This window comes from Crocuta crocuta, unplaced genomic scaffold (assembly GCF_008692635.1).
Source record: "Crocuta crocuta isolate KB4526 unplaced genomic scaffold, BGI_CrCroc_1.0 scaffold142, whole genome shotgun sequence".
Lineage (NCBI taxonomy): Eukaryota > Metazoa > Chordata > Mammalia > Carnivora > Hyaenidae > Crocuta > Crocuta crocuta.
Window position 1 is genome coordinate 2,179,410 of NW_027528892.1, and position 15,142 is coordinate 2,194,551.

General features: G+C 46.1%; 1 protein-coding gene across 1 annotated transcript in view; it reads left to right on the plus strand.

Annotated features, from left to right (window-relative positions):
• Nucleotides 1–14,919, plus strand: part of ZFP28 (ZFP28 zinc finger protein) — a gene marked incomplete at its 5' end in the record, with an annotated part of 18,971 nt that extends 4,052 nt beyond the window's left edge. Inside the window, 6 exons of the mRNA XM_077756948.1 lie at nt 2,838–2,964; nt 3,097–3,192; nt 4,855–5,018; nt 5,629–5,743; nt 6,528–6,620; nt 12,027–14,919. Coding sequence (XP_077613074.1) covers nt 2,838–2,964; nt 3,097–3,192; nt 4,855–5,018; nt 5,629–5,743; nt 6,528–6,620; nt 12,027–13,729 — 2,298 coding nt within the window. The remainder of the gene's footprint in view (nt 1–2,837; nt 2,965–3,096; nt 3,193–4,854; nt 5,019–5,628; nt 5,744–6,527; nt 6,621–12,026) is intronic.
• Nucleotides 14,920–15,142: the final 223 nt, after the last annotated feature.

A 15,142-nucleotide genomic window follows, 5' to 3' on the forward strand; every position in this document is an offset into this window, starting at 1 on the left:
GTTGATGGACACTTAGGCTCTTTCCATGTTTTAGTTATTGTTGAGAGTGCTGCTATGAACATTGGGGTACATGTGCCCCTATGCATCAGCATTCCTATGTCACTTGGGTAAATTCCTAGCAGTGCTATTGCTGGGTCATAGGGGAGCTCTATTGTGTGTTAAATTCTGAGGAACCGCCACACTGTTTTCCAGAGGGGCTGCACCAGTTTACATTCCCACCAACAGCGTAGGAGGGTGCCCGTTTCTCCACATCCTCGCCAGCATCTAGAGTTCTCTGATTTGCTCATTTTAGCCACTCTGACTGGCGTGAGGTGGTATCTCAGTGTGGTTTTGATTTGTATTTCCCTGATGAGGAGGGATGCTGAACATCGTTTCATGTGTCTGTTGGCCATCTGGATGTCCTCTTTGGAGAAGTGTCTGTTCATATCTTCTGCCCATTTCTTCACTGGGTTGTTTGTGTTTCGGGCGTGTAGTTTGATGAGTTCCTTATATATTCTGGATATTAACCCTTTATCTGATATGTCATTTGCAACTATCTTTTCCCATTCCGTTGGTTGCCTATTAATTTTCTGGGTTGTTTCCTTGGCTGTGCAGAAGCTTTTAATCTTGATGAGGTCCCAATCGTTTATTTTTGCTCTTGATTCCCTTGCTTTTGGGGATGTGTCAAGTAAGAAGTTGCTGCGGTGGAGGTCAAGGAGGTTGTTTCCTGCTTTCTCCTCTAGGGTGTTGATAGTTTCCTGTCTCACGTTCAGGTCCTTTATCCATTTTGAGTTTATTTTTGTGCATGGTGTGAGAAAATGATCTAGTTTCATTCTTCTGCATGTTGCTGTCCAATTCTCCCAACACCATCTGTTAAAAAGGCTGTCTTTTTTCCATTGGATATTCTTTCCTGCTTTGTCAAAGATCAGTTGGCTGTATACTTTTGGGTCCACTTCTGAGTTCTCAATTCTGTTCCATTGGTCTATGTGTCTGTTTTTGTGCCAATACCATACTGTCTTGATGATGACAGCTTTGTAGTAGAGGCTAACGTCTCGGATGGTGATGCCTCCCGTTTTGGTTTTCTTCTTTAATATGGCTTTGGCTATTCGGGGTCTTTTGTGGTTCCATACAAATTTTAGGATAGTTTGTTCTAGTTTTGAGAAGTATGCTGGTGCAANACAACAGTGTAGTAGGGTGCCCGTTCTCCACATCCTTGCCAGCATCTAGAGTCTCCTGATTTGCTCATTTTAGCCACTTTGACTGGTGTGAGGAGGTATATCTTTGGCTAGGTTTATTCCCAGGTATCTTATGGTATTTTGTGCAATTGTGAATGGGATCAGTTTCTTGATTTCTCTTTCTGTTGCTTCATTATTGGNCTCAAAAAACCAACTCTTGGTATCATTGATCTGTTCACCTGTTTCTTTGGAAACCAACTTGACAATAAACTATTTAAAAACAAAAACAAAAGATACCTTGGAGGGGCGCCTGGGTGGCTTAGTCGGTTAAGCGTCCAACTTTCGCTTAGGTCATGATCTCACGGTTCGTGGGTTCGAGCCCCGCGTCGGGCTCTGTGCTGACTGCCAGCTCAGAGCCTGGAGCCTGTTTCAGTCTGTGACTCCCTCTCTCTCTGACCCTCCCCTGCTCATGCTGTCTCTCTCTCTCTCTCTCCCCTAGAAATAAATAAAAATATTAAAAAACAAAAAAAACCAAAGCAAAACGAAAAAACAAAACAAAAGATACGTTGGAATGTATGTGTTCATGGTACCTCCTTGGTGTGTCCTCACCCTTGTCCCTTCCCAGCTTCTCTGAGGTGCACCTTGATGATTCTTCTTTATTTTTTTAAGTTTATTATTTATTTTGACAGAGACAGAGATAGAGCGAGAGAGGGAGAGAGAGAGAATCCTAAGCAGGCTCTGCACTGTCAGCACAGAGCCCGGCGTGGGGCTTGAACTCATGAAACTATGAGATCATGACCTGAGCCGAAACTAAGAGTTTTAGCCTTAGCTGACTGAGCCACCCAGGCGCCCCCCACCTTGATTCTTAAAGGCATTTTGTAGTATTTGCCATTCTTAGTAAACACTCTTCTTTCAGGAAATGTAAAGAGGATTTTGCTCCACACCCAGTGAGCCCTGAAAGGGAAATAGAAATCCTTAGAACCTAGTTTCGGGTTTAGTCCTCTGTGACTTTTGAGGCTCATCTTCAGATTTATTCCCCGCTTCTTGTATGGATCCAGGCCACTCCGTGTCCTCGTGGAAAAGTGCTGTGACACCCACTGTGTGTGGGGACAGTTGAGCCTCCGTATTCATTGATCTGAATTGACATCACATATTTTTCTTGTGTGTGCACCTGCCCAGATTTGCATCCGTGTTTTTTCCCTCTGTGTATTATCCCTTACACGTATACTCTCTTACCCCGCATGAGGGGAAGGTTGCCCTCAGCCCCCTGTCTTAGTCTGCTCAGGCTGCCATAACCAAATCCCGCAGCCGGGGGCTTGGACGGCAGACATTTATTTTCCCAGTGGGTTCTGGAAGTCCTAGATCACGGAGCTGGGAGGGTCGGTGTTCCCTGAGGCTTCTCCCTGGCTTGCAGCCGGCCGCCCTCTCCGCCACATCCCCGTCACTCATGGGGCTTCCTCCTCTTACAAGGACACTGGTCAGAGTGGATTCGGCCCGACCACGTGACTTCATTTAACTTTTCACCACCTCCTTTAAGGTCCTGTCTCCAAATACCGCCACATTCTGAGGTATCGGGTGTTTGACTTGGACGTATGAACTGGGGAACACGATTCAACCCAAAAGCAGCCCCCAGGCTGTCAGGGCAAAGCACTGATTGAGCAAGAATGCGGTCTTTCCTTCCAGAGCTTGGTGACGTTCGGGGACGTGGCCGTAGATTTCTCCCAGGAGGAGTGGGAGTGGCTGAGCTGCACTCAGAGGAGCCTGTACAGGAGCGTGATGTTGGAGAACTACAGGAACCTGGTCTCGCTGGGTGAGGGTGCCCCCCCACGCCACGCCTCTCCCACCCCCCTCCCCTGCCTCCNCCAGGCCCAGGGCCCGCACCTCGGGGATGCACGGCCGCACCACGTGACCACCCCCCCCCCCATCTCTCCTTGCGTTCTAGGCCTCTGCGTGTCCAAGCCCGATATGATCTCCTCGTTGGAGCAGAGGAAGGAGCCCTGGGTGGTGAAGAGAAGGTTGACGCGAGGCCAGGGCCCAGGTGGGTGCGGGAGCAGGCCCTCGGCTCGCAGGCTGGTCCGCGTCCTTCCTGAGCCTCTGGGCCTGGGGGCGTGAGGGACGACTGAGGCCTCTAGAGCTCGGGCTCCCCTGTCTCCTCTCCGCCTCTGCTCCCCTCCCCCTGCACGTGCCTTCTTGCCTCTGCCCTGGATCCCGTTTTTTTCCTGGCTCCTGAGACCTTTTGTCTTTCAGGCTTATGTAATCCAGTCATTCTTTAGAAAATCCTTGGCTGGTTCTGATGTCATTTTTGTGATCTTATTTCTCTTTGATTAAATGACTACTTTGTGTATAGACTTCTCTCACTGACTTTATTGCCAGTTTTGAGTGAGGCCATCAGATGAGCTTGATGGGTGACTATGCTTCTGAAGAATTAACCATGCCACGGGGGAAGTAGGGCATGTCTGTCCATCCCTTAAGTGAACTAGACGGTGCCGTCCCATGTGTGCTGTCAATAGGGACTTAAGAGGGAGAAAGAAGATCACTCCCAGTTTGAAGCCAGGGAAACAAGAACGAGAGTAGAGTGTTTGGCAGAAACGTTGGAGTTCTGGGAGAGACTGGCAGGCCAGGAGGTGGGTCTGGGCAAGGCTGTCGTCAGCGCGTGCAGCTGGGTGAGTGGCTCTTGGGAGAGAGGAACACTGCTTCTCATTCAGTGGACGGATCTTTCACTGTGGTGTATCACACACCTGTATCACGTGGGAATACAGGTATTTCAACTACAGCGTTACTTCTGGAACAAAGAATCATGTAAGACCAGAGATCAGAATTGTAGACTTCTCTTGGAGACCCCTGCAGCAGGAAGGGCGATGATCTCTAAAGAATTGAGAATCTTGTGAAACACCTTTGTTCCAATCATACTTAAAGGGAAGGGTCTGTATTGACGGAACAGGACAGGCTGCGCAGATACAAGTCCCGGCCACTCTTGTGGTCGCCTTGTGGCACAGGAGAGCCCAGAGGGGTTTCTGTGGGGCTTCTCCAGTCAGCACGCTGCACACTGAGTCACGTCCCCTGGATTTTACGAAACAAAACATTTTTCCCTCTGTCAGTCCTTCGTGTCTTGCTGAGATTCTGGTTGATTATGAAGACTTGAACTTCCAAGGCCGGGATTGGAACTTTTGCTCATTAGCATTGTAATAAAGGAGGCATTGTTTAAAAAAGAGAGATAAGAAATTTTTCCTGGAAAAATGGAGAAAGAGTTAAAGTGAGTTTTACTTAATACTGCTGAAATAAGGATCATATAGCAGTTTTTTCCCTTAGCCTCCCTTCCCTCTTTGTTTAGCAGGGGTGGGGCAGAGATAGAGAGGGAGACACAGAATCCGAAGCAGCTCCAGGCTCTGAGCTGTAAGCACAGAGCCCAACGCGGGGCTCGAACTCACAACTGGTGAGATCATGACCTGAGCCAAAGTCAGACTCTTAATCGACTGAGCCACCCAGGCACCCTGTGTCAGCCACCTTATATCTTAGATCTAGGTGAGAAATTGCATCCTAAAACCAGGTAAATATGAGAATGTAACGCTGGTTAGTCATACAAAAGTGTTTTCAATACATTATGTTGTTTTGATGATCTTAATTCCTCTGGTTACATTTTGGAAGTTTTCTTCGTACTCATACATAACGAAGAAAGGTTCACTTTCTTAATGCCTTTCAGATGTAAAGGCTGGGCCGGAGACCCCGGAGTTCCCCGTGAAGAAGGACGTCCATAAGGAAAAGTTACCCCAGGCGGTGATCACAGAGGGACTCCCGAGCCGCAGTCTGGAACGCTCCATGTTCCGGGAAGACTGGGGTTACGCTGCTCTGTTTGACAGGCCGCCGGTAAGTCCCGTCAGCCCGAGCCAAGACGGCGGCCTTCCTAAAGAAACCCTTCTTGAGGGAGGGACCAGAGTTCAGTAACTTTGGGAGAAGTTCCCATTTGAATATGGCGCTTCCTGTGGACGGAGGATCCTGTGGACGGAGGTCCAGCCGGAAGGAAGAGCACACAGTCCCAATGCGTGGCAGGGAGGGGGCGGGTCACTCGTAAGGAACCACAGACAAGCGCGTCTTACTCAGAAGCATTCAGCATGCCGACGTGGGGAGACCTTGAGCAGGATCTCAGCCCTCCCTTGTCATCAGAGATGACGCAGGAGAGAAAAGAGCCGCAGGCCTGTGGAGGGGGCATGCTGAAGGGGGGGGCCTTCAGGCAGCCTTAGGAAGGCCGTACTGCGCGTGAGTTCCCAGCAGAAGTGTACACCACCCACGGCAGAACCAGGTTCTCCTGTTTCCCCCCAACATGTACGGTATGACTAGGCCCAGGCATTATGCGACCCGCAGCACTCAGGACCTGAGTGAGAATTCTTGGCACAGGTAGCCTCTGTCACACACCTCCGCAGAGCCATTGCCGGCTCGTGGGCCTGTTTGATCCAGAAGTGTGTTTGTACCATTTCAGGGCCTGGTGACCATCACGAACGTGGCCGTGGACTTCTCCCAGCGGCTGCACCCAGCTCGGAAGAGCTTCTGTAAGAATGGGATGTGGGGGACTCGTAGTCACCTGGGGTCCGCAGGTAAGGATGCCCCTCTCCTGAATCTGGTCCTGTCTTCAGGATCCGCCACTTTCTTTCCTCGGGTTTGAATTGTGGAGGTCGGGGATGGGTCTTCTGAAGGGCGAGGCTAAATTTTTGCCGCGACTCTCAGGCTGAGAATTTGACATTTGCAGACTTGGAAGTTGGTATTTCATTGTGCTTGAAGCGTCATCCTCAGTGTCTCTCGTGTACGGCTCGCTTCTCTTTTTACTTCCAACTGCAGTAAAACTCTCCTTTCTCAAACCAAGGAATCGGTTCACAATTTAAGAGCGTCAGGGGCCCTGGGCGCCCAGTCACTTAAGCATCTGACTCTTGATTGTGGCCCAGGTCGTGATCTTGTCATTCATGGGATTGAGCCCCGTGTCAGGCTCCGTGCTCACAGCTTGAAGTCTGCTTGGGATTCTGTCTCTCCTCTCCGCCCTCTCCTCTTGTGTGTGCTCTCTCACTTCCTCTCAAAATAAATAAATACACTTTATAAAAATATAGAAAAGAGATGTCTGGGTGGCTCAGGTGGTTAAGTGTCTTCAGTGTCTGACTTAAGCTCAGGGCATGATCTCACACTTTGTGAGTTCGGACCCCACATCGGGCTTTGTACTTGGAGCTCAGAGCCTGGAGCCTGCTTTGGATTCTGTGGCTCCCTCTCTCTCTGCCCCTCCCCTGCTCATGCTCTGTCTCTCTCTCAAAAATAAATAAAAAAGGTTTTAATGGAAAAAACAGTAAAAAGAATGTCAGGTGTGTGACAGAACCCACGTCTTCCCCCGTGCAGGACCCCGTGTTTCCCGGGCAGGCGTGGTCTCCCTGCTGGAGCAAGGGGAGCCCTGGATGGTGGACGGAGAGCTGCCCAAGGGCCCGCGGCCAGGTGAGCGCGGCAGGCCTGGGCGGCAGCGCCGCTGCGGGTGGGTGGTCACCGAGGTACAGGAGACGCGCGGGACTTCACCGAGGCCTCCAGGGCAGGGCAGGGAATGGGGGTCTGGGGCTTTCCTCCTCTGCTGCCGCCTCTCGAGTGATAGTTCATTCCCTGCAATGAGCTCCCTCTCCTTGGCCGCTCAGAGGTGCCCCGTCCCCTCTGTGTCCCTGTCCTGACCCCAGCGTACTTCTGAGCTGTCCTCTGTGATCACGTGGCCCACTCGCTTCGTTGTGCGTCTGCTCCTGTAAGGCCCGCGACTTGAGTTATTTGAGGGAGCCGTCCTGCTTGGCGTCGGAAGGGAGTTGGAGAGAGGGAAGTCACACGTACGTGGTAACTGCAGATGGGAGGGACGGGGCATGTTTATGGATGAAGGACGAAGTAGAGTTTGCAGGATTTCCGGTAGGGCGTTGCAGAGGCAAAGGAGGGGACTGATTCCATTTAGCTCCCTTGTTTCAGTCAGAGAGGGTGTGCAGAAGTTGGATTGCCCAGTGTATAAGTGGAGGGTCTCTTCCTCTTTTGTTTCTTTAAATTTTTTAAGCTTATTTATTTATTTTGAGAAAGAGAGACAGAGCAAGTAGGGCAGGGCCAGAGAGAAAGGGAGGAGAGAGAATCTCAAGCAGGCCCTGCGCCTTCGGTGCAAAGCCCAGTGCGGGACTGGAACTCAGGAACCGTGAGATCATGACCTGAGCTGAAGAGTTGGACTCGTAGCCAACTAAGCCATCCATGTACCCCTCTCTTCCTCTTTTGCTATGGAAGGGAAAGAAAAGAAATTTCTTTAGAAAATAATGACTCATGGGGCGCCTGGGTGGTTCAGTCAGTTAAGTTTCCGACTTCGGCTCAGGTCATGATCTCGCAGTTCTTGGGTTCGAGCCCCGTGTCAGGCTCTGTGCTGACAGCTCAGAGCCTGGAGCTGCTTCGGATTCTGTGTCTCCCTCTCTCTCTGCCCCTCCCCTGCTCTCCCTCAGAAATAAATAAATCAACGTTAGGAAAAAAAAAAAAAAAGAATGATTCGGAGGTAGGGGTGCCTGGCTGGCTCATTTCGATGGAGTGTGCCACTCTTGATCTCAGGGTTGTGGATTTGAGCTCCACATTGGGTATAGAGATCACTTCAAAATAAAATCTTTGGGGTGCCTGGTAGCTTGGTTAAGGATAACTTTGGCTCAAGTCATGATCTGAAGATATGTGAGTTCAAGCCCCACATCAAGCTCTGTGCTAACAGCACAGAGCCCACTTCCAGTCCTCTGTCCCCCCCACCCCTCCCCTGCTTGTGTGCGTGCTCTCTCACACACACACACTCACACACACACACACACACACACACACACGTATAAACATTAGGGGTGCCTGGGTGACTCAGTTGGTTAAGTGTCTGGTTCTTGATCTCGGCTCAGGTCATGATTTCACTGTTTGTGAGTTTGAGCCCTACATTGGGCTCTGTGCTGATGGCTCAGATGGCTTGGGATTCTTTTCCTCTCTTTGCCTCTCCCCTGCTCACTCGCTTGCATTCTCCCTCTCTCAAAATAAATAAACTTTTAAAAAAATAAACACTAAAAAATACATGATAAAAATAAAAATCTTTAAGAAAAAGTGCACCTAGGTGGCTCAGTTGTTTAGTGACCAATTCCAGTGTTGTGGGATCAAGCCCTGCATTGGGCTCCCCGCCCAGCCTGCTTAAGATTCTCTCTCTTTCCCTCTGCCCCTCCGCGCCACTTGTGCGAGCACGCGCCCTCTCTCTAAAATAAAACATTTTAAAAAAATAAATTTTTTAAAAAAGAAAGAAATGATTTGTAGAAAATATAATTATATCACCTGTTTGGAAACAATATTAAATCATGCCCCATAATGCAATATGTTAACAAAGCAACTTCAACTTCTTCAAGTCATGATAACACACATGGTTCATGTAGTCAGAATTACAGTGTGTACGTTCAGTCACGCACAAATATTTAAAAAACATCTTTTTAATGTTAATTCATTTATTGAGAGCCAGAGAGAGACAGAGCATGAGCAGGGGAGGGGCAAAGAGAGAGGGAGACACAGAATCCGAAGCAGCTCCAGGCTCTGCGCTGTCAGCACAGAGCCCGATGTGGAGCTCGGACTCCTGAACTCTGAGATCATGACCTGAACCGAAGTTGGACGCTTAACCGACTGAGCCACCCAGGCGCCCCCAGATGATTCTCACATGCATTCCGTGTCATATATCCCATTAGTCAATTAGGTGACTTCACATTTCTGGTATTAAAAATACACTTGTGGAGGCCAGTTGAGCTTCCAACTCTTGATTTCAGCTCAGGTCTGATCTCATGGTTCATGGGTTCAAGCCTCATGTGGGGCTCTGTGCTGACAGCTCTGAGCCTGCTTGGGATTCTCTCTCTCTTTCTCTCTGCCCCTCTACCGCTCTCTTTCTCTCTCTAAATAAATAAATAAATGTTAAAAGAAATATATATATATATATACTTGCAACAGTATCTTTATGTAAGTGAAAGCCATACCTTTCTGCAATTGCTGCATCTCTGGGCATGGACAGCTGTTGGGCTCTGAAAGTTTCATGTGCTTTCAGCAACTCTACCAATGCCTGGATGACTGATGTGGGTCTAGTTGCATTCTCATAGCACTGGGTATGTTGATGAAGATACTTGCTTATTATTTGGGGAAAGATTCTATCCTAAAGTTACTTGTTTTATTGTGAAAGAGATTGAATACTTTTTTTTACATTTGTTTCTTTATCTTTCTGTAAAAAATGTTCATTTGTATTCATTTTTCTATTCTTGTCTTAAATATTTTCTTAACAGTTCCTGTGATTTTTTTTTTTAAGTCAACATGCTAATTCTCTGATGTATTGTTTCAGACTTTTTCATATATGGTAATAAGAGTTTTGGTTGAATTAGATCTTTGTGTGTTACGTAAAAATTTAAACGTTTTTATGTAGTCTAGTATATTATTTCTTACATGAATTCTCCTTCCATGTTTGCCCTCAGAAACTTGATGCATGTAGTTCTAGGTCATTATTTGAATGGCTCTCTGGTATAACAGTAAGTAGATGTACCATTAACTTACTTAACTGATTTACTGTTGGGGACATTTGAATGTTTAGGTTTTTTCCTGTTTTTAGCTATATATAAGCTATGGTCCAGTTTGTACTTCTCTCTTTGCACGATCAAAGTAATACATTTTGTATTAAAAAGTTTCATGGATAGAGCGCTTTACCATTGGTGAACAATTTATGAGAATATCTGTTTCTAGACATCTTCACCAGTAGTATTTTGAATTTTTTTAATGTTTGCTAATCTCCTGGGTGAAAAGGGATGTTTCATTTAATTTGCATTTCCCTGAGTACTTGTAATATTGAGAAGTACACAGTTTAAGTCCACTTAGGGTTCATATTCTGTTAACGGTGTCTTTGTACTCATCATGCCCATTTCTTTTGGGTCATATTCCTTGCCTTTATATAGTATGACTATAAATCTGGTCTCGAAAATGTGATACATTTTGTTCCCACTTCCGTGCAGTCTGTAAGTTCGCATGTGCTCTTTCTTCTCACCATGCAGTAGTTCAAGTTGGGTGGTATCTTCATTTACAGAACCTTTCATAGAAGTTTCCATTTATGTTGACCTTTTGTTTTACCGACATTTTTTTCTTTTTATTAATATATATATTTCATCCCATTTGTACCACGTCACAAATTTGGGCTTGTTTGAGTTACTTCTTTCTTGCTTGCTCTCTTCCTATCCATGAACACAGGGTGTCTTTCCGTTTATTTGTGTCTTAATCTCGTTCAGCAGCGTTTTGTAGCTTCCAGCATATAGTGTCTCCCAATGTAAATTTATTCCTAAATAATTTATTCTTTTAATGCTGTCATTCATGGAATTGTCTTCATAATTTCAGATTGCTCATGTCTAGTGTATAGAAATACAATTGATTGGGGCGCCCGGGTGGCTTAGTTGGTTAAGCGTCCGACTTTCGCTCAGGTCATGACCTCGCGGTTCGTGGGTTCGAGCCCCGCGTCGGGCTCTGTGCTGACTGCCAGCTCAGAGCCTGGAGCCTGTTTCAGAGTCTGTCACTCCCTCTCTCTCTGACCCTCCTCTGCTCATGCTGTCTCTCTCTCTCCTAGAAATAAATAAAATATTTAAAAAAAAAAAATTTAAAAAAAAAAGAAATACAATTGATTTTTCTATGTCGCTCTTGTATCTTACAATTTTGATGAATTGATTTATTTGCGCTAATACTTCTCTTGTAGAGTCTTTAGGGTTTTGTGTATATGGGATTACACGTATGGTTTTACTTCTTCCTTTCTCGCTAGGATGCCTTTTCTGTTCCTGATGGCTCAGCCTACAACTTCCAGTGCCCGGTTGAGTAGAAGTTGCAAAAGCAGGCATTTTTGTCTTGTGACCCATCTAAGAAGGAAAACTCTCAGTGTCATTAAAAAATACTTTATTTTCCCCTTTTTAAGATCATCTTTTTCCAAACATTTGACTCCCTGCATCATGTCTCCGATACCACTTTTGCCTACATGTATTTATTGAGATATAACTATAATGCACAAATTCTGGGTGCATGCCAAGTGATTTAGCAAAGGGACTTCAGGCGTATACACTCCTCCTTGTAAGTGTTAGAGTCCGAGGTAAGACATACACTCGTTTGGTAGCGTGTATGGTGTGATGAAGTACATGGCAGCACTCACCGTTCCTGTGAAAACAGTTGCTTCAAATGGAGAAATTAACTTGCAAGGTCCTACTCATATATGGCCAGAGAAGTGTCAGGCCTGTGAAGGCTTGCAGGTGGGTGGAAGATGATATTCTGTGTCCACTTAACCTCAGCTGTCCCTTGGTAATGTAGGCTGTTGAAATTAATCAAAAAGATGCAGTTAACAGAAATACCATTTTCTGATTGTGGGGAATGACCCGCTTTCAGATAATCCTGGTAAATGTTGAAGAATACAGTCTCTTCTTCGCGCTTTGGGTTGCTTCTTGGAATAGTGTTTCTGATGTGTGAGGACCACTCTGACGTTGAAGCCGGACAGACAGGCCGGAGAGAGAGTAAAGGCAGTGAACATCAGAAAATTTTTAGGTGGTGCGATTGCAGAACGTTTTCCCAGTTCCTTTCTCTTTATATGTAACTGGTTCCACAAATACTTAATTCCTTTCTACTTGCCCCTCCTAGGCTCCTGTATAAATCCCGGGGCATACTGACGTGCTTTGTAGACCCCATGTTTACACACTAGAGCCACCTAGTGTATGTGGTTTAATTAGGGTTTAATTCACCAACTAGCGTGTTCATTCACAATTTCCTTTTTAACAAATTCCTTTTTTTCCCCCTAGCACACAATAAAGGAAATGTTTGTTTCTTGATATCTTTCAGGCCAACAATCTATACATGAGATCCAGGAATTCTTTCCAAAGCAGGATTCATTTGCTGAAGTAACAGACAGAACTTCAAACTCTAATTTGGAGTGTTCCGCTTTCAGAGAAAATTGGGATTCTGAGGGTGTGTTTGAAAGGAAGCTGATAGGTCTGGAGACACAATTCAGGCAAGAGACAATCTCTCATAACAAAGCCCTCCCGAAGGAAAGAGAGCGTACTTTTAACAGGTCTGGAAGGTGGTTTCATTTGGACATTTCAGAAGAGAGAGTTCATAATCATGACTCCGTTAAGAAAACTTTTCCCCCAAATTCAGTGGCAATAAAACATACAGGAATTTATGCAGGAAAGAAACTTTTCAGATGTGATGAATGTAAGAAAACCTTTACCCAGAGCTCTTCCCTTACTGTTCATCAGAGAATCCACACTGGAGAGAAACCCTACAAATGTGATGAATGTGGCAAGGCCTTCAGTGACGGCTCCTCCTTTGCCCGGCATCAGAGGTGCCACACTGGCAAGAAGCCTTACGAATGTACTGAGTGTGGGAAGGCCTTCATACAGAACACCTCCCTCATTCGTCACTGGAGGTATTACCACACCGGGGAGAAGCCCTTTGACTGCATCGACTGTGGGAAGGCCTTCAGTGACCACATAGGCCTTAACCAACATAGGAGAATTCATACTGGAGAGAAACCCTACAAATGCGATGTGTGTGACAAATCCTTTAGGTACGGCTCCTCCCTCACTGTGCACCAAAGGATTCACACTGGAGAAAAACCATATGAATGTGATGTCTGCAGGAAAGCCTTCAGCCATCATGCATCCCTCACTCAACATCAAAGAGTGCATTCTGGAGAAAAGCCTTTTAAATGTAAGGAATGTGGGAAAGCTTTTAGGCAGAATATACACCTTGCTAGTCATTTGAGGATCCATACTGGAGAGAAGCCCTTTGAATGTGGGGAATGTGGGAAATCCTTCAGCATCAGTTCACAGCTGGCTACTCATCAGAGAATTCATACTGGCGAGAAGCCCTATGAATGTAAAGTTTGTAGTAAGGCGTTCACCCAGAAGGCTCACCTCGCGCAGCATCAGAAAACTCATACGGGAGAGAAACCATATGAGTGTAAGGAATGTGGTAAAGCCTTCAGCCAGACCACACATCTCGTTCAGCACCAGAGAGTTCATACTGGAGAGAAACCCTATAAATGTATCGAGTGCGGGAAGGCCTTTGGTGACAACTCCTCCTGTACTCAACATCAGAGGCTTCACACTGGCCAAAGACCTTATGAATGTATTGAATGTGGGAAGGCCTTCAAGACCAAGTCATCCCTCATTTGTCATCGCAGAAGCCACACCGGAGAGAAACCGTACGAATGTGGTGCATGTGGCAAAGCCTTCAGCCATCGCCAGTCCCTCAGTGTCCATCAGAGAATTCACTCTGGAAAAAAACCCTATGAGTGCAAAGAATGTAGGAAAACCTTCATCCAAATCGGACACCTTAATCAGCATAAGAGAGTCCACACTGGAGAGAGAGCCTATAACTATAAGAAGAGCAGGAAAGTCTTCAGGCAGAGCGCACACCTTGCTCACCCGAGAACTCACAGTGGAGAGGCAGCAGCACGGCCCTCTTTGCCTTCCACGTCGAGTCCCGTGGATCTGCTCCCCAGATTCCTCTGGGGTCCGTCCTCACTCCCATCGCCCTAGTCTCAGTATTGTGTCAGCCAGACAGTTCCCATAGTTCATAAATGGGCCCCTCTGTCTGTCAGTTCAGTTTGTTGTCCTTTATGAGTTTGTTCTCTGTGTTGCAGTCAGGTTGATATATATATTTTTTTAAGTATAAATACACATCTCTCACTTCTCGTTTAAAAACTTGCATTGGGATCCTTTAAATTGGTTAACACATAAGATGTGTTTGGCACAGTGCCTAGTTCATACCAGATGTTGAAAAAAAAACATTTGGGGACATGGAAGAGTCATCACAGTCCTCTCTGAATAAAAATGGTGCCTGGAAAAAAAAAAAATGGTGCCTGGGAGGAACCCGGGAGAGACCGGTGTGGGTCAGGGTAGCCAGTGAGGTCTCCCCAGAGGTGGTGGGAAACGATTCCATAGCGCTCGCTTTGGCAGCACATAGACTAAAACTTGGTTCCATAACGTTGAGTTAGAATTCTGGCCTTCCATGTCTTCTGCATAAATGTAAGGTAATGTGACTTTAGGTGAGAAAAATTCAGCTTTGCTATTCATCTGAGAACAGACTTAGGAAGTGTGTAGAGAACACGGATGAGTGGTCCCCTTGGAACAGAAGAGCTGAAACAATCAGAGAAAAACTGCAAGATTTATACACACAAAGGTAAAACTGTTGACATGGTACTCTGCCTTAGAGAATTTGGAAAGATTTGATCTGTTTAAAGTCACCTGGGCTTGCAAATGAACTCTATCAAACCTTCGTTATTTAATGTTTATTCATTCTTGAGAGAGAGAGACAGAATGTGGGTGGGGGAGGGGCAGAGAGAGAGGGAGACACAGAATCTGAAACAGGCTCCAGGCTCTGTGCTGACAGCTCAGCATGTCATGGGGCCTGAACTATTGAGCTGCAAGATTATGACTGAGCTGAAGTCAGACTTAACTGACCGAGCCCCTCCAGGCGCCCCTATGAATTCTATTAAACTTCTAAGGAGCTTTTAAGGAGTTATCAACTGATAAGCTAACCTGATCTAAAGCAGGTGTCAGAAAGCTGTGACTCACGGCCCAAGTCTCACTGACTGGTCTTGTATGGCCCATGGTCTAAAATTTTCAACGGCTGAACAAGTGAATGGAATATTTTGTTGACAATATGAAAATGTACATTAAATCTAAATGTCAGTGTCTGTAAATAAAGTTTTATTGTCATACAGTCACACTCATTTGTTCACGCATTTCCTGTGGCTGCTTTCACTCCATAGAGGCAGAGTTGAGTCAGTATTGAGGCAAAGCCTCAAATATTTACTCTATCCTTCTACAGAAAAAGTCTACCAACCCCTGCTTTAGCACAGAAAAGAATATACAAAAAGTTCTAATTATTTGTAAGGATGTAATACAACTCTCACTTCAAAAACAAGACAAATTATAAGGCAACTTATG